Source organism: Paramacrobiotus metropolitanus, unplaced genomic scaffold (genome assembly GCF_019649055.1).
Source record: "Paramacrobiotus metropolitanus isolate TYO unplaced genomic scaffold, Prichtersi_v1.0 Parri_scaffold0000106, whole genome shotgun sequence".
NCBI lineage: Eukaryota > Metazoa > Tardigrada > Eutardigrada > Parachela > Macrobiotidae > Paramacrobiotus > Paramacrobiotus metropolitanus.
In genome coordinates, this window is record NW_026570326.1 from 364,408 (window position 1) to 383,267 (window position 18,860).

The window sequence follows — 18,860 nt, forward strand, 5'->3', positions numbered from 1 at the left end:
GCCTTTATTGTGATAACAATAAAGCAACCACAAAACAACACAGAAATGCCAATGCGGCGTATGCTGTGGAAAAGTAGCTGCGAGCGCGCAAGTCGGTAAAAGTGTACTGATGCAGCGTGCTGCAGGTATGCAACAGCTGATGCCGTAAAGCATGGAATCGCTCGTAGGCGCTGGGCTCCGCCCCCAAGAGTGCGGAAATGCGCTGATTGGTCAGCGTAGACAAAGTATACGCTGAGTGAGCAGCGTAATAGCGCGGCACGAATGGAGTAGCCGTGCGCGGGCGGGCGACAGAGCAAAGCCACAAGAGGTGTCTACCGCCTCGAGTGTGCGGTCTCTGACATTAAAATACTAACAATAGTAGTACAATGTATTGTAGTATAATTATAATTATATACAATGTATAATAATAGTACGATGTAGTACAGTGTACTCAATAGTTGAATTACTTACTCTAATAGCAGTGTGCCCTTTCAATCGTAGCAGAAATCATGTTGCAACACTGGTTCGTCAATTAGGGTGGGGCCATACCTTTGTGAAATGTCCTTAAAATAATCGTGGTCAGAAATATCGACTCCCATCGGACCATAGTTTAGGGAGATCATCCAGGGAAATATACTCGTTCAATATGGAAGTTACCGATGCTTTTACAAAACTATGGCACACTTTGCCACTTATAACGAGCCATGCATGTGATTCAAAATTGTGGCTCCTTAGCTAGATGCCCAGTGTTCTACAAATTTGTAGTAGTTGTTGTTTGTAATACCACCGCATATCTGTCGAAAGTATGCTTTTAATAATAACGTTAAACAATTCTCGATCGTTTCAAGAATGTTAATAGTTAATACTAGTACTTAATATCCAACCACAATACCACAACACTGATCCAAAAAAACATCTTGTCGTCGTGCTCCTTAAGTATTCGCAGAAATACAGCTTAATCTGTGAAAAAGAAATTCGTAAAGGAAAATATCTCTAAGCATTTAAGCCATAGTAACACAATATGAACCATAATAATTACATATTACAATTAATCTGATTACTGTAGGCAGTGCACAGTACGTTTTCAGATGGCTGCTTTAAAAGACTAATCGGAGCCTAAGAATCATAGGGCAAAACATGAATTGAATTATACCGGTCATTTGCATTTGACACAATGACTCAGTGTACGTAATTGAGCCGACTGATCCATTGCATCCAACTGCCTTATTCCTTTCTCATCTTTTCGCAAACCTTTTTGCACTTCCCAATGGGTCGGCTTGAACCAGCCTGCTACCAGTTTTCAAGCCATCCAAGTACGAGTAACCTAACAGCCAAACATCCCGCGCCTAGTCCAAAACGCAACCACACCGTCGGAACCGGCGTTATACCACCATCTGCTACAATACCAAGAAAAAGTTGTACAAAGTAATCGGATGTGGATTTGCAGCTTTATTTCTCGACTCTAAAAGACACTGAGATGGGTAGACTACTCTAAAAGACACTGACAACTTCCTAATTTCAGTTGAAAGAGCCAGTCTTCGTTCCATATAAAAAATATGGAAAACCAACATTACACAAAGCTTTAAATTTTTTAAAAATTCTTTGGAAAAAATGGGTGGAGTTGGACGATGTGCCGGAAACCCAAAACTCAAATTTGCCATTTTTTAATTCAAAATCGCCGTTATTCGACGAAGTGTTTTCATGGGCATAACTTTACTATTTCGGGTAGGGGAAACGTTTCTGATTTTTTTCCTTTCAAAAAACTGTGACCTTTACTGCACGTGTTCAGGCTAGAAGCGGTAAGCATAAAGCCCCGCACATATGATTCTTGTGCAATCAGCTAGCCGGAGCTTTAGTATTAAATTTCTTTCCGACGCTTCTGAAACTCATAAAGCTTAAACGTATTTCCATAAGAGCAATCATTTAGCTACATTTATCATCCAAATCGGCTTATCTGGTTGCAGCCTGTTTTGCAGCAAAAAACTTTCCTTAAAATAAGCGGAAAAATCTGACAAAAACGTGCAGTTTTTCGAAAAGCCACAAAATGCGGGAACTGCATAGCTCGTTCAGAGCATGCACCATGCCAAAAGCTTTTTTTCTTTGAAAAGCAGAAGATTTTGGCTAAGTAACTCAGCTGAAAAATCAGAAATATTGCTTGCTGGAAAAAAGTATCACCAGATTCACAGGTCTGCGAGCTGGGACAAAATAAATTTCCACACGTTTTTAATTAAAAACGTTATTAATGAGCATGTTTTAATATTTAGATTTAGATTTTATTGTTTCGAGTAGCTAATTACATTTCTATCGAACGACTCTAACTACTTCAGGGTAGGACAAATGGTCCGCGAGAAACCGGCCAAAATAGGAGACCGACATTTTGTTCGGCCACCCGGTACAGGCCCTTCTAACATCTCAGGGCTTAACTGCTTATTCCCACCCGAAACCACTCTTGTCATAGTCAAAACCCTGTAGTCGGATAAAATGTTCGCCGGACGCTGGTCAACGTGAGGAAAATATTGTCTAGCAGTTGGTTCGTCCAACGATGGGACACTTCACCTCTACATGCTGCACGTCGGTTGTCTTTAACGAGGCATGAACTGCATCAGTATTGCACAGGAAGTAGCATGCTACGCGGTAATCGATTAGACTTCTGCCAACAAGACCGGCAATCATAAGTGCAATACTGACCGGACTGGTTGGCCGATGCAAATGGGCAAGCTATACTTTGCTGGGTGCTGCTCTGCGTACTCGATGATTCATCTAAAATGAGGTGGTAATTCATTAGGTGATAATCAATACCAGTACACATAAAAAAGTTCTGTAATGTGAAGAAATCGGTATAACTTTTTGGAAAGGCATTGCAGAGATCCGTTTCACAGCGGCACCGTATAGCGCTGGTAGCTTCCCGGTCTTTAAATGGTTCACAGGGTTTCTCCTGTCTGTCAGCTTCTCTCTCCACTTTGGACCCACAGTACTGAGCATCATACCGAAAATTACTACCTAAAAAGTAGAAAATGACCACTCGGAATTGTCAGTGTTAAAACAGAATATAACGTAAGTTAGTTCTCGAGCGCTGGAAGTGTGAGCTTCAGCTGAAATATATCTGATGTTCCTGAATGTCAAGAAAAAATTGCACAATTACAGAGCAAAACTTGGTCAGGAAGGTCGTCTACCAAGTTTGTCTGCGTTTTCATGCGGCGATCTTGTACTAAGCATATTCCCAGAATCGAAAAACCAAGTCGAATTTTAGCCGGACAGTTTGTTTAGTACTACAATTCGAACAGAACTCTCTGGCAGAGGGGCATGCGATACCCAGTCACCAATCAAAGCGCCTGGGTGTACTTTGGATGCCGACCAAAGTATCCGCCTGGATCTACATACCAGCGCATCACAGCCAGCATAGTCATCCCATATGGAAACATTTTAAAATTCATGCACACTGCAAGTAGCGCACACGTTGCTGCATGGAACGGTGCACGTATGCATTTTCAATTGAGCTAATTGGTCACTCTCTGCTTTATCGTATTTTTTGTAACATGAACTTCAGTTTTTCTCGTGTTTTGCCAGATTTAAACCACTCGCAGGATATTCATTTTAGCAATATTGCCCGCTCAACGAGTGCCATACCAGTTAGTCCAAAAAAGGCAAATGATTTGCCACATAGTGCGATAAGGGATATTAAACAGAGTGTGGAAGTGGACAAAACTACCGGTTCCTAGGCTATCATTCCAGAAAGCTTTGTCCGAACCAGCAGAACAAACAAACGAATCGTACCACGTTGTAATTCAATATCGCAACTTACTGCCTGTGTAAAAGAGCGTTCCGTTTCGACAATGGGTTATGCCTGGTTCGCACTCAACAATTTTGCTGTTGAGACAATTCGTTTTCTTATCATTCCAAGCTTCAGCATAAGGAATGTCTGTTCCGCTCACGTAATGGCATTCGTAGCACTTAATAGCCCGTCCTACATGAGGCACATCACTTAAAGCGCTTTGCAAAACATGACTGAGAGAAAACTGGATTGCAAGAAGCTAAATTCTATTAATTACAAGTATAATTTGAGTTAAGTATTTACGATTGTATTGAAGGGCTAATTTTTCGTAAAAATCTCTGATCGGCTTAAAGTTCGTCGAACACCAGTGCTCACCAATAATAACAGAAAAAATTAGGCGGTTTTGCACACTTTGATGTGCCTACCTCCTCGAAATGCTATCGAAATCAGAATTATAGTGGCTAATAAAACTTGTTTCCAGTTCCACATTTCTAAACAGTTAGTGCGTTTGTCCTAGCAGAAGTCCATGGAATACCACAAACGATTCCTTGCAATATCACGTTTATCAGTAAATTTCACCAACAGTTCATGTATTAGTGGCTCTAAAATATTACTGGATGAGAAAGAGCCAAACACGTCGACGTAGTTCCATCACCACATCGCATGTATTTAATTAAAAGCTCATGACTTCTAGAACAAACGTAACTAAATGCAAATCCACCCTAGTGACAAGATAATCCTTGTGTAGAGTATAATCCGTGTTGATAATCTTTGTGTAGTTATTACAGTATGTCGAGTAATACAGGTTCATCCGGAAACAAGAGCAAAAGCACAAACAGGGAAATTTGTACGAGGCGCACGTGTATGTATTGTACAGTACGTATATGCACATGTAGCCGAGATGTACATGACGAGTGCCTGCGTATGTTCTCTGTATACACTTTTTTCTTGTTTCCGGACGGGCTGTAGTTACCTAACGATTTACGAGCTAATGATATTTTACTGCTTTGCTACAAAGCTGACAAAATATTCCACAACGTTAAAGTCAACCTTTTCGTCCTTTGTGCCCTTCACTCTTCAGACTTTGCATACTTTAACATGGACCCTGTACACCTGATAGTCTTCGTTGTTTTCGCAGTACCTATTGCATCGTTACGCGGTACGCACGCCTTTCTGGTTTCTAAAAGAATTTCTGACGTCGCAGCAGATTTTTTGATATTAAGCACTCAACATGGTGTTAGGAGTGTTTCTGATTTCTGTAGCAGACGAAACGGATAACGCATGCGCCATTCGTCTGACATAACTGTGCACGCTGGCGAGACATATAGTAAAGCAGAGTTTGATGAAGGCCCTCAATGATAAGAAACATAAGTATTATCTAAGCTTCCAACTGAAAGCGAGTACGAACTGCACTTCAGCAATAACTCGCTAAATTTACTTAGACGCCCTCGATCTCTTGGGCGTGAAGGACAATAATGTCATTAACACTTCGTTGACTAGCGTGGTTGCTCACACCAGAGTTGGCCTAATTAATTAGTAAATAATTGCAAAAAAATAATTGTACAGCAATTTTTGGGCTGTGAGAGCAAAAAAGCGTCTAGTTTTCGCTGATGCTGTTTTTGGCGCACTCTGTGCAGTCGGAAGTTCCAGGATAGAGATGGTGGAAGTCACCATCCCTTTGGGACATGTACGTCCAAATGTGTGAATTCAGCAACTGTCCACCGTTCAACTGCGTGAATGTATGATGTCGAGAAAATCAGGCCATGTACTGGATACTATTCTATCGATATTCTCTTTGTGATGAATTTCTGTTCTCCAATATTTCCATCTTAAGAAAACTTTTTCTCAGTTACGGTCGCATCGGTTGGTCAAACAACATTCTGTAGTGTCGGTCAAATAACAAATTGTGACGAATGCGCATTACGAATGGGTAAAAGCAGCAGTTACTATTAAAAAATTTCTCGACGTTGCAGAGGTCCAGGTTGTTGTTGTTGTTGTATTATTATACATTATACACCGTAGTTCTTCTAAGGATCATTGATACAATAAGATAGTTTAATAATATGATCAAAGTAACAAATTAAACACAGAAATGATAATAGTAGAGCTTAGTCACGGATTATTCCAAGTTAAAATCCGGTAATGAAGGAACTCGTACTGCTCTTTGGCTCGCCGTTGAGAGCGACATCAATAATGCAGTACTCTGTACACCATCAATTTTTATTGAGGGTACCTCTACGAGAAATTAATCGAACCATGGAAACGCTCGTTGCAGGTCATTTGCGGCAATCTTTTGTCAGTCAGAGTTTTTGACCTTAACTGCAGTGCGGATATCCTTATTCAAGGCACAGAATCAGGTGTTCGGTCATACTAAGCGATTACTTTCCGCTCTGCCGGTTCCTGATCCACAAAAGCAGTGAACCTGCCTACTTATTTCCCGACAGCTGCTGATCTTTATAACCGCTTGCTTTTGCTATGGCTTGGATAACCGAATTTTTGTGGAACCAACGGTTCATGTTGTGTATCTTGATAATCCAAGGTTAGTAACTCACAATACTCTGAAATTGAGAGAATATCGACAATAACAACTTTCCAGCGTTTTTGATTAGTTTTACGCACCGAGCGGACAGAAGAACAGCATCATAAATTAAGAACGTTTTTAATTTGGTCGATGCTGCGTGCACGGGGAAGCACGGGTGTTGGCTGTGTGCACGGGTGCTTGCACGGGTGCTGTCTGCATGCACGGAGTTCGGACACGGGCTTTGGCTGTGTGCACGGGTGACCTTTTTGGATCCGCACGGGTGTCAGCTGTGTGCACGGCTGTTTCACTTCATTTTACGACTCAGAGGTTTTCTACGCGGCTTGATGCAAGTGGAAATGGTGTCGGTTGCATGATTCATAAGCGGCTACCAAGTCACAAGTGTGTCCGCATTTCGCATCAGATCCTGCTCAAAAGTGGCCGTTCCAGGATCCATCCCGAAAAGAAACGCAGTAGCATTGGCAGTATTACAGAAATTCTTACGTGGCTATATTACACAGGAATGGCACAGGAATGGCATTACCTTAATACAAAAATCTTCATGGAAAAAAACACTCCAGAGATTCTCACGTCTTAATTCGACTCTACTTACGGTGACTTTCAAGTACTTCATGGTACTGCACTAACAAGTAAGTATAGATATTAACAGGCAACGTAGTAGTACTACCCTCAAGCCGCTTTACTTGTACATAGTAGCAAATTTCGCAGTACTTGCGGTAGGTATTTTCGTTGAGAAATTGTGGGTTAAGTGAGCAGGTTTTCATAAGTAGTAATTATGTAAAAAATTTATAACTAACATATACAATTAAATTTAAATTAAACAATTTAAATAATTTTCCGTGCACGCAGCCAACGCCCGTGTAGGAATCCCGTGCCCGCAGCCAACACCCGTTCCCAAACTCCGTGCACGCAGCCAACACCCGTGCGGAACCAAAAATATCACCCGTGCACGCAGCCAAAACCCGTATTTACCCGCGCACGCAGCCATAATGTTTTAATTTAGCGTGCGTCGGCAAAATTTATGCGAAAAAAAGTTGAGTCGGCCTATTTTACCTTTGCCGCCTTTGCCTTTGCCGTTCCACTTTGCCTTTTTCAACTTTACCTTTCTTTGCCTTAACTGCCCTGAAAACCTTTAACGTTTTAAAGGTTTTCAGGTTAAAACCTTTACCGTTTTAATTTACCGTCCAAAAATATCGTTCGAAAAGCCTTTGCCGTTGGTAAACCGCTGACAGAAAATTACCGACGACACTGCCGATTATAGAGTGTAGAGTTCCTGAGTTCTGACTCTTGCATTACATTTGCTCATATACAGTAATGATGGTCACTTTTATGCGCCCGGAAATTTTCCGAGGCCATAGCCAATTAACTATGCCCCCGGAAAATTTTTGTACTGAAATAATTATATTGTATGTGCATATGGGAAATTTTTCGCAACTTTATTATTACAGTCCTTTGCCACACGAAACCAAAATTACTGACACCGTATGCCGTATCCCATTTTCTTCTTCACGCCGAGGTAAAAAAAAATTTGTGCAATAATTTGCACAGCCTGTACATCAGTAATAATAATTTAGTGATACAATACCAGCGGTAATCGATTGCCGCTGACAGTTTTGTGATTACTTAGAGATTTTTTAGCATAGATTTGTAATGCTCCACAAATATCGATGTACCTACATGTTATTTTTTTTACCTAAACGTAAAGTAGAAAATGGGATACGGCAAAGCGGCTACGGTAATTTATTTTTGACAGTTATTCATCGGCAAAGACTTTTCGAACGGTATTTTAAACGGTAAATTAAAACGATAAAGGTTTTCAAGGCGGCAAAGGTAAAGGCAAAGGCAAACTGGAAAAAGGCAAAGTGAAACGGAAAAGGCAAAGGGGCGGCAAAGGTAAAGTAGGCCGACCAAACAAGTTTTACCCCAGTCAAAGTTATTGCTGCGAACAGCAACATGGATTTACTGAGAACTTTGCAGTGGTCACAATGTTTCTTCTGTCAAATTGAGTTTGCTCTGCTAGGCGCCATCCACTGCCTGAAGAAGGTGGAGGTGGACAAAAACGGCAAAGCCGAATGTTACGTTTGTTCAGGTAATGTTCACTGACAAAAAGGATCCATGTCTAAGTTAGCAACTTGCAGGCTTAAAAAGTAAAGAACTACATTCTACATGTCACCTAATAAAGTTATGTATTCTATAAGGTCTTACGGTTGTCAGTAAGTATGGCCTGAAATATGAACTTCACATGGTTATTTCACGTTTTCTTGTGAATAACATGTGAGCTTTAGAGGAGGACGATAGTTGCGCCGACTGGACGGGCGACCAAAACGGAGACACTTGCGACGAATCCACAGAGCAGGCCTGCTTCACTCAGGCTGTCGGCTTTCGTGTAGCTGGAGAAAGCCATGGTAATTGCACTTTAGTCGTATTACCGCACCTAACCAGCACTACTTCGATATGTTCTTCATTTCGAGCGATTGCACTATGCGGCCCCACATACGTGTAGACTTTCGCATGTAGGCACGTAAGTGCAGATACTAGTAGAGCAACACGCAAATGTGTGTGAAGAGTGTAAGATAATTATGTTAATACACACATGACACAGTGCAATCGTTCGAAAAGATAGCCATATCGAAATACATATGGAAGTGTCGTGAATTTATCTGATTGAATTTTTGTGGTTAGCATTCAGAGGTCACCGAAGTATTTTATCTGTTTTACAGTGCGTTGGAGGGTCAGGAGGGGCTGTGATAAGCTTCCTAAAAATGTTGCCAGTAATAACTACTCCTATGACACTGATGCTGTCATGTCCAAAACAGCATTCCAAACAAATAAGCGGCTGGATTATATTAAAGTAATCCAGATAGTTTGCGTGTTAGATCTCTGTAATGACCGCAGGTTTAAAGATACGACAGCTCCGGATAATTTATAGAATTATTAATTACAGTTGTATATTTTGTAGTACATTTTCTGAGAAATTACGATTATGTTACTTATAAATGCGGTCACAGTTTCCGCTGGATGGTACACTGTATGTACAAGCTTGTTCCATAATTTGTAACCCGTGAATTTGTATTTGTCGCTGTGCTGATGCGGTAGACATATAAGGACGATAATGTACAGTATATACTGCAGTAAGTCCAGTATAAACTATAAAGTCAACCACTTTAGCCAAGCTCGTATCTTCACGGGCTTATATCAAGATCATGTCATCCAAGATTATATCTTCACGGGCTTTTTAACATTAATGGGATCGCAAATTATTTCTAATTAACGGAACAACATGCATAATAAAGTAACCCCGCGGGCTAAATTTGAATTAAAATTTGATTAATTTTGAATTAAAATTAATGCTGTACTTGCCATGATTCTGCAGGAAACAACTCAGGAAACGGTGCACGTTATACCTGATAACTTGTCCGCGGCAAGCCAAAACAAATTCGCGAAAAAACACAACTGTTTCGTAAAAATATTCTTAAATCAGGTAATAAAGAAATTAGCAGAAAGTAAGAGCAAGCAATGGCACATATTTGTTGCGGTTGCGTCTGCGTCCGATTTAATGACTTCCAGTACGGTCTTGTTGTTACAGAGAGGGGTGTTGCAAATACAGTAAACATGTTGACATGGGCCAGGTGGGTTGCAATCGTCTTTTCGGTAACATCCTAGTGGCTTGTCGTATAAAAATCTGAAATGATTATCAAAGTCATTGAACACAAATATCACCTGGAAAGAGACAAAAAACCTATAGGAATCAGATACGCCGCACAATTAAAGGATCGGTTTGGAAATGGGTTTGTCATTTGGGTGAAAAGGCATAACCAGAACTAGGAATTTAGGTGCTCTGCTTGGGCCTGGTGCCTGACAGCCGAATTTTTCTACGGAATCAGAAACTTGGGAAGTAATCGCAGCAGCGAGTTCTAATCAAACTATTTGCAACAAGAACAAAGCAATTGTCTTCGAACAAATGTCCTTAAAAGTTAAAACCAATTGTCTTACCGCTAAATGCATTACGACGAAATCGGACGAACAGTCCGCATGGACTGTTTATGAGTAATGAGTCTAGGACTAAATTGTTCATCAATCAAATGTCCCGCGGCGACCTGTCGCTTAACCGCCTGGAATATGTAACGGCAACGTATACTTAATAAAACAGAGCGAAATACGGACACGGCTCTCAGTGTCACTTTCTACTGAGTTGTTAGGTGATTAAGCCGCCTCCCCTTTTCAGCGATGAGACCCGATACTTTCGGCCTAAATTGAATACATGAACAAAAACTTCTCCACTTGAATTTCGCACAAAAATGCGCATACGCACAAAGATCGTTTTGACATTTTTTTCCTGTTTCGAAATGAGTTTCTCGTTTTTTCCATTTTCACACCAATGTAATTATATATATACATATGCAAAATCACTTGGCTATATAAGCAACAAAACGACGCAAGAAAGTGTTCAAAGTGCGCAAAAGTGAAACTATTCGTGAATGTACATTTTTGGAAACAAGTGACGGCCAATGGTATTATTTTGACTTTTGTTTTGACTTAGTTCGTACATACGACTGTACGTACAGAGGCATATCACTGAAGGAATCGTCCTGGCATGATCTTAATAGCCGTTTCTCTAAAAAAAATTTGGATTAGTTCAAATCGTTGCCATGCTTATTACGCATGCTATTGGCACTATGTATACAGTTTCACCGAAAGAATACGGATTTGCTGCTAAGTGCCGTCATTTTCCAGACAAAGGCAAGCAAAGGTTTCCAAGCAAAGGTTTTTGGACATGCTTTATTATTTATTACTATCGAACGAACAGTAGCTTACCGAAAGTAACTGAGTTAGTAAACGTTTGCAATTAATCATGATTTCTACTTTTGCGGTCCCGACTATCCATCTACGCTGGTAGTAAATCAATTGTGCGCCTAACATTTGGTCGCGAATAAAACCAGCTCGCGCGAATATGTTCGAATAAAATTAGCTCTGAACACTCTGGGCAATAACTATTAACAGTTATTGCCCAGAGTGCTCAGAGAAATAAAATTAAACCTACGGAGAGCAATATTGCTCTCCGTAGGTTTCACTCCATGACGTACCCTACCTCTGCCTGTGCCCTATTTTCTGCAATGCTTAGTGCGATACGTTAGCACATCGGTGCAATTATTTATTTCTATGAATGACTTCTGTTTTTTCTTTTATTTTTCTGGCTTTGGCAACCACTGCCAGAATTTCGAGCGAGAGGAAAGATCGAGCGAGAAGAAACTAGCGCCAGAGAAATGTCTCTTTCCTTATTTTGTCATTGACCAATAAAGTACTACCGCCGGAAAAATTAATATATTATGTAATACTTGTACAACAAATGAAAAGACGCAGATAGTGCCTGAGTGTAGCGAATGATGATGTACGAGAGCGCTCACTTATCTGTTGTGTGTAGATATCGTTGTAGGAGAATTACACGCAGACACGGTGCGCCAGAACCTCCCTTATAGGCCTGTCTTTTCACAGTGCGCAAAAAAAATTGTAAGCGCGGTGCGCAGATAAATAAGTTCGAAAATTAATTATACATACACCAAACCAAAGTTATCACAGTTTCTTAAAATTTTAAAATGATTATCAACGGCTTCACTACATTGCCAAATCTGAAGACTATTGTAAAATGCACTGTATTTGTTCGAAAACTGATTAGCAGGAAATTAAACGGATTCCTGATTGTTAACCGTACATAACAGAAAGCTGGAGCTGGGATATGCGCTGTGTTCACGAATCACCAATCACAAATATGTAGATGGGTCACGTCAGCCACGCGCTGCAGTTGTTCTTCCGGTCTACTGGTTAGCGGACATATCTGTGTTGGTTGGCGACAAGCCGACAACAGTGTCGGTTTTTTAACTTTATTTCATTCCATGCCAGCCTCCATTTAAGGCATGCTGGCCAGTTTGGATTGCTATCCGTTAATTTCTTTGAGTTGTTAACATCATACATACGGGACCGTGGCTCGTCTGCAAATCCTGTCACAACTTCGGCGCAGTTACCCGGACAGTCCAGAATCCTGATTTCCGAAAGGGTTTTCTCAATTGGCGTGTCGGTTTTCGTTGATTTATTTAGGCAGTCAATGGGACCACCTCGAGGATTGTGATCGTAATTATTGCACCCGTAGCACTGCAGAGAGGAAACTAAAAAGAATGTGAAATTCAGTTCCATCATAAGGGTACTTGACATATTTGTAGTTCAAAAGCAGCTAACCAATCCCGCTACGGATTGCACGAATCTAACAATGCGATGCTGTGACCCATCTACATTTATTGCTTCTGATCTACGACAAACCTCTGCTGTGGTTAACCAACAGTACAAGTCCCACGAGGGCAAGAAAATTCGCGAAAAGACTAGATATAATGCTTTCCATAATGCACAAGGTACTTGCAACAGCATAAACTGGCTCAATAAAATAATGTAAATGAATTTTCAGCATCCAGAGCAATACCAAAAAAACAAAACTTATGCCACGATGCTAGGGTAAAAAATTCACGGAGAGATGGTTTAGTACTTTGAAGGGATAACAAATGCCAGTGTTAACATCATGATTATCTAAACAGTAAAAACTGGCTACGCAAAAAAGGACGCATTCAATAGCGTACACAATCGGGACTTATCGCGCGTCAAGCAAAACCCAATACTTTAACTTACTGTGTTGCAGCTATATGGGTACGAGCGTTAACACATTTAGAAGTCTTAAACGCAACGCCACAATCGGTGTAATTGACGCAGTTTCCGAACGCCTTGAAGTTGCTATGGTATCCGCAATCTCAGGCGCAAAATCTTCAGTGCCGAGGTGGTTTCTGGCATTGGTGTAAGAAGGACTGAGGCCTGAGAGCAGTGATGTTTTGCATTCTCTCCATATTCTGTCATTAGTCGTATCAACTCGTATGATTTTTTTCTTTAGTTCATGCTTTCAGCGCCGATTAAACGTAACAATATAATACGTATTAACCCGTGAAAGTTAATTGTCCTTGCAGCGGAGGCTTCCTTGCAATATGGCTACGACGATTCAGAGAGGGCTTTGCGGGAGCGGATCCGGGGGAATCTTACTGCGCCTAAACAACCAGAAATATATTATATAACTTAATATTTCAAAAAATAATCGGAAACATTTGGTTTTTGCAACAATAAATTCGGCATAATAATCCTGGACAAATCAGCTGTGCGCCGCGCTGTACATCATGTTCTTATGATTCCCAAATTCTTAAGACTTTTATTCTATTCGCTTTCTTTGGTGTCCACCTTATTGCTGTTATTACAGGGCGGAAACGTATCGTTCCCTGTCGTTTCATGGGTACGGTGTCTAGCGCCATCGTTGCTTCTTACCAGTTACTACGCTTGGTTTTTAAATTTGTTGTTGCGCATTGCGCAAAAACCATTTAGGGCAAACACCGTAATTATCGATTTTGAAGTCCTGTGTCATAAATATGTATTTGTAGTGCCTCCCATGGGGTTCTGTTTTTCGAACTGATTTTCTTGCCAAAACATCATCGCTACGAGCTGATGATTGACCCCTGAGTCTCACTGAAGCAAAGGTCAATTGTTGGAAATCACTTGTAAGAGGGAAAAAACTCTGTTGCACTTTGAATCAGCAAAAAAATGGGTGACTGAAAACTGAGATCACCGCCGCCGTAATCCTGGTCCCGATGATTAATATTGCACGAGCAAATTCGGGTTCAGTTTATTCGATCTATCAATGGCAAAAATTTGAGTCTGGCTGCCGTTAGATGGAACGCCGATGCTGTCCAGTGTTAAAATTTCGGTCGAAAACTAGGAGTGACGATAATGACTTCGGTTGCTTCTTCCGCGTTTAAATCTGAAATATTTTTATGGTGCCTATCAGGCTTGATGTCACTTTAATTAATTAGCTACTGCCTGAATAAAATTTAATGGTATCTAATGCACTTTATAGCAGCAAAAGTGGATGAACAGAAGCAGAAATCGTGGCGGTCCATAACAAGAGGCCGAAAACATGCACGACTAGAAGTTAGTACCTACCAGAGCTGGTCCGTTATGAATTTTTCGCCTCCGTTACGATACCGATCCGATAATTAAACTCTCCGATACGATTCCGATACCGCTACGATTTTTGCTCAAAATCTCCGATACGATAAATCCGACAATCCGATTTAAAAACGAAAATTTTTACGTGAAAATTTTCCGCTACGCTATAGATTTTGCCGCTCTGCCCGATAAGCAATTTTTCCGATCCGCTACGATACCATATAAAACTTTTCCGATACCGGTTTTTCCGATGAAAACATCGGAATTATCGGAGTTATCGAACATAGCGGCGCATTACAGTCTGCCGGTTGCACTAAGGTAAGCTCAGTGATTACGCTAATCGACCTTAGCGACTCATCGCTTGATCTGCGCAACGCGACGTTGTCCTGTAATTTGTTCCAATAACTGCAATATATTTTATTGATTCAGAAAACGAGAAAAATATTTTCTGTTTTTGCTGGTGGCAAAACATTGCAGTTTTCACTCACTTATCGGCTGCGTCGGGCCTGTTACGCTACAGTACCATATATCACCATTGTTCTAATCATCTGCAAATTAATGCGACTAAAAGAGACGTCTTTTGCCGTTAGCTGTCTCGTATCCGCATCGTATTTGGCATACTTTGTTGGATTCAAAGCGGTAAAGCGTTTCACGTAAGCCTGAATGTCTTGTGTTGGAACATTCCCAGGATCTTTCAGACTATATTTGAATCCATCGTCGTATGCACGGCCATTTGTTCTCCGGAGCTGTTCCGGAAGATAGCAATACTGATTTCGAGGAAATGCGATGACACCTAATCGAATTTGGTTGCCTTCGGACTGGATTTGCATCGGAGCTCCCTGGACATCCGAGCCAGCAAAACTTGCTACAATTGCCGACTGGTAGCAGGCGTCGGGCGCTTTCTTGAACATCTTCACTATATCGACGATCCTCACGGAGGGTCGGTCGTTGTCGTCTGGCCAGTACAGTGGATTTAGGGACGGATCTCTATCCGGCTTTGTGATGTTTCTTTCCGCAGAAAGAATCGCCATAAACAGATCAAATAGCCGCGGTTGCTGGCTGGCGCTAGCGATCTTTATCTGATCTAAGATCTGCCGAAACCACTCGGCGAGCTTATCTTCAGAAATATAAATCTCCTTCACTGTTCGAAATTTATTATCAATATCGCTATAGATTTCCGTGCTGCGCACATGCCGGTTACCAAACCGGATCATCTCATTTTGGCCGTAATCAACCAAGAGGCCAACTAATAGGACAATGCACGTCTTTACACCGTATGATTGCATGCTGGCCACTCTGGATAACGCAACATGTATCAGTTTTCGTAATGGTAGAACAGTCGGAGTAAGGAATTTTTATAAAATAATACGCACATTTGGTTGCGGCATCGGTATATGCAGTGAAAGGATTGTATTAAATAGTACTGTCTGTAAAAGGTCACAGATGTTGCGTACATGGCAACACACTATTTACACACAGAGGCACCTTAACTGTTTGACAGACCTATTATGTACGTAGTTACGTACTAAAACGTACTCATCTTGTAGTTGAAGCCAGGAAGATGCGCGCTGAACTGGCAGCGACCTGGGTTCGTGTTTACAGTAGCTTAATGACTGAGAGAACCCAGTTGTAATAATTTTAGCAAATTCTCGTGAACATGGCACAACGATTTCTTGCCTTTATCACTCTTCTGACAAGACGATACCTATTTGTAATTTCGTTGGTGTTTTTACTTGTTGTAATCGTGATTCTCACATATTTAATGCTCTTCAGCAGAAATGTCGAATCTGGTAAGATAAGCAACTGTTACACATTGGTTTACTTATGCATTTCATTGACGCAAACATCCCGACTGTAAATTTCAGTAAAAGGTCGCTCCGTTATTCTTTCTTATCTTCGCTAATCAATTTTTTCTAATTTCTGCGCCCGCCTGGTTGATATTTCATTTACTGTATATCCTTGCAGAAAATGAGTGCGAATGCGCGGCGACCCATCAGCGGACCACGGGCAACCAGCAATCTGCCAAAAGAGCTGACAGTAAGTCAAAGCTGCCACTCTCTTGGGACTCCGAGTATTGAACTACGATAACTGAAACGCTTGCTTCGTAGATGTTAGTCAAAACCAACTATCTGAGACCCTGCCCGTCGAAACCCCACCTGCTATACCATGGAGCAAATACGAAATCTCCCGTACAGCGTCCTTCTCATTTCCTTACAAGGACTTCCGCGTCCTCGTGTACGAACGAGGCCCAGTAGCCGTTGGGACCACCAAACCATCCGTGTATTATTTTTCCCCGGCGCTGATCCTGAACACATCCAGCGCGAATACCTCGTTTAATTGGTTTGAGCAGCGTTTTGTTGTGACCTTTTCCCTGATCATGTACAACAAGGATTACACGGACCACATCAAGGCGAAGATCTTACAGATCATGAATGTCCAAGTTAAGGATCAAAACCTGCATGTGATGCCCATCGAGGAAATGCGCCTGATTAGCTCTAACCCGGAATGGGACTCAGAGATCGAAGTGGACACGACCTGGCGATCGTACAGCAGCCAATCCGACAGCAGTGAATTTCGCATCTTCTGCAACAACGGGTTTAAGTGTCAGCGTTTAAAAGAAGGCATCGAGAAAAAAGGCAGTGAGTTTATCGGCGATATAGAAGTCCACTACGCGCTAGAATCACAGCGGAGTGCGGCGCGCCGTCTGACACTGACGGCCGAGCACATCCAAACCGGGAAGATGTTTACGGAGCTTGAGCAGCGTTATGCCGGGTACGACGAAGTGTATTTGAACGGTGAAGATTCCAAACGCATGCAGCAAGAAATCGCCAGCAATGTCATGGCAGCGGAAATTGCCGATAGTGAATACGTGAGCGGTGAGCAGTCACCGACGTTACTCAAGTTTATCGAACAGGCGCTCAGTCTGCAGGAAGTCAGTTCGGCGAAATTCACTCCGGAAATGTGGAAATCGGTGTACTGGAAGGACGAGAACTCCCGTCCGGATAAGATCACCCGGGAATACCAAAACTCTTTTGACAAGCAGGACCGCGAAACGCAGAGCCGGATTATGGATTACTTTAAGAAAGCGGAGAAGGAGAGCTGGTGCGCGAAGACGGGTGGTGGTGTCAGCGAAGTGGCTTCCGGAAACCTGAAGGTGTGCTCCGACACGAGCAGCTCATCGGCTCAGCGGAACGAGATGGAGAATTATTTGCGAAATATCAATGAAGGACGGAAAGCGACGGAAATGCAGGGCGAGAAATTTGTGCCGAAAGAAATGTCTTTGAAACGGACGAACATTGCCAAGCTGAAACAGACCAGCAGTTTGGGTACAGTTTCGGTGAGCAACTAGAAAAGAATTCAAGCGAATTTCGCTTACAAAAGCGGTCATATGCGGCGATAGGAAAAACTTTTCCGAAACGTATGGGGTACATTACGTGCATAACACATCTTATTTTAAAAGTGAATGTTATTACATTTATTATCATTCCTGTTTTTTTTATTTAGATCAAAATTTCGAAAATTATCGGTGTTATGAAGACCAACGTGAACTTCCTGGAAACCGTGGCTAATAGTTCCCAAGCAAACACCATATCGACAGCGCCACCCGCCGCAGAAGGAGCATCTGCTGGCCGGAAACCATTATCCGATATCCGAGAAGTATTTCACGTCCGCGTCGCCAGCTCCGCCATAACGTACAGGAAAGAAGAAGCAGCTAGTATTTGCCAGTCAGTTTTCAATTCGACGTTAGCGAGTTTAGCGAATATGCGCGATGCATGGCTGGACGGCGCTGACTGGTGCGAAGTGGGCCACATACTGGAAGAAAGGACCTTAGCGTATCCCGCACGCGATTGTTTGCGACCAGCGACGAGCAGCTATCGCGGGGATATTTGCTACAAAGATGTCGGGCAGATTAATAGTTATGTCGCCGCCGAATTTGGCCTAGATTATAATATGCAGCTGTCCGGGTTTAATTGCTTCGGTATTAAACCGCTGAGCGGAGGTGCGAGAATTTACGGTGGCTATGAATTACTAGTCCTGCCGTTCAACCAGAACAGAATAGGACAATATCAGCACACAATTAAATGAAAGCGAAGTACCAGATTTTTTAGAAGGTTTAACCAATGCCGTACGGCTTACTCTATAGCGAGTCAAAGTTAACCATTTAACCGGTGAAACGTGGCGTTTCAAGGCTCACCATGGGCACGCAATTTAAGCCTCATTTAAAATGCCGGGGTTGTGGCATTTAATTCGGACAGTAGATCATAGCCCACGGGGAGGAGAGATCTTGTGTCTAGCATTACAAATTACCGTAGTTATAAATGACGTCCACGATCTGCATCATTTAGTGTAATGTACTAACATTTACGAGGTAAATGTGCTGTCGTGTTTGAAGTTTACTACTGTACTTAATTTCGACAATTTAAGGTGTGTTACCGCTACTGAGTGTGTGCGCCAGGGCGCCGCAATCAGACTGCAGTTTGTCAAAACCAACCAGCCTCCAAGAAGTCGCTGAGTCGAAGCCAGTGGCTAGCTGCCACCTCT

The 18,860-nt window shown here is 41.9% G+C and overlaps 4 protein-coding genes across 6 annotated transcripts in view; 2 read left to right on the forward strand and 2 right to left on the reverse strand.

Moving 5' to 3' along the window:
- Positions 1-4,674, reverse strand: part of LOC129597561 (uncharacterized) — a 29,541-nt gene extending 24,867 nt beyond the window's left edge. Inside the window, exons 1-5 of one of the 2 annotated variants that reach the window (XR_008691591.1) lie at positions 4,177-4,674; positions 3,782-3,943; positions 2,824-2,979; positions 2,668-2,739; positions 529-1,376 (exon numbers count right to left, since the gene is read on the reverse strand). Coding sequence is in view for 1 of the 2 variants with exons in the window: in XM_055495168.1 (XP_055351143.1) it covers positions 1,270-1,376; positions 2,668-2,739; positions 2,824-2,979; positions 3,782-3,943; positions 4,177-4,240 (561 nt within the window). In the remaining variant the exon portion in view is untranslated. Of the gene's footprint in view, positions 1-513; positions 1,377-2,667; positions 2,740-2,823; positions 2,980-3,781; positions 3,944-4,176 lie in introns of those variants that run through there. The other variant, XM_055495168.1, reaches the window with a different exon arrangement.
- Positions 4,675-5,984: 1,310 nt separating this feature from the next.
- Positions 5,985-9,444, forward strand: LOC129597526 (uncharacterized). Its single transcript, XM_055495118.1, has 4 exons — positions 5,985-6,290; positions 8,311-8,379; positions 8,576-8,695; positions 9,011-9,444. The coding sequence occupies exons 1-4, from the start codon at positions 6,227-6,229 to the stop codon at positions 9,217-9,219; spliced, it is 462 nt and encodes a 153-aa protein (XP_055351093.1). The 5' UTR covers positions 5,985-6,226; the 3' UTR covers positions 9,220-9,444.
- Positions 9,422-13,339, reverse strand: LOC129597525 (uncharacterized). The gene is made up of 4 exons (XM_055495117.1): positions 12,603-13,339; positions 12,311-12,451; positions 10,854-10,905; positions 9,422-9,972 (listed from the first exon to the last, which is right to left on the reverse strand). Exons 1-4 carry the CDS (start codon positions 12,745-12,747, stop codon positions 9,768-9,770), a joined length of 543 nt encoding a protein of 180 aa, XP_055351092.1. The 5' UTR covers positions 12,748-13,339; the 3' UTR covers positions 9,422-9,767.
- A 2,499-nt stretch (positions 13,340-15,838) lies between these two features.
- On the forward strand, positions 15,839-18,406 carry LOC129597503 (uncharacterized). Of its 2 annotated transcripts, none has more exons than XR_008691577.1 (4): positions 15,839-16,108; positions 16,284-16,355; positions 16,427-17,736; positions 17,823-17,963. XR_008691577.1 is itself a non-coding variant. In XM_055495080.1 (4 exons), the coding sequence occupies exons 1-4, from the start codon at positions 15,976-15,978 to the stop codon at positions 18,402-18,404; spliced, it is 2,016 nt and encodes a 671-aa protein (XP_055351055.1). In that variant the 5' UTR covers positions 15,839-15,975; the 3' UTR covers positions 18,405-18,406. The 2 variants fall into 2 exon arrangements, 1 of the variants encoding a protein (XP_055351055.1); XM_055495080.1 differs by having other exon boundaries at positions 16,427-17,655; positions 17,823-18,406.
- Positions 18,407-18,860: the final 454 nt, after the last annotated feature.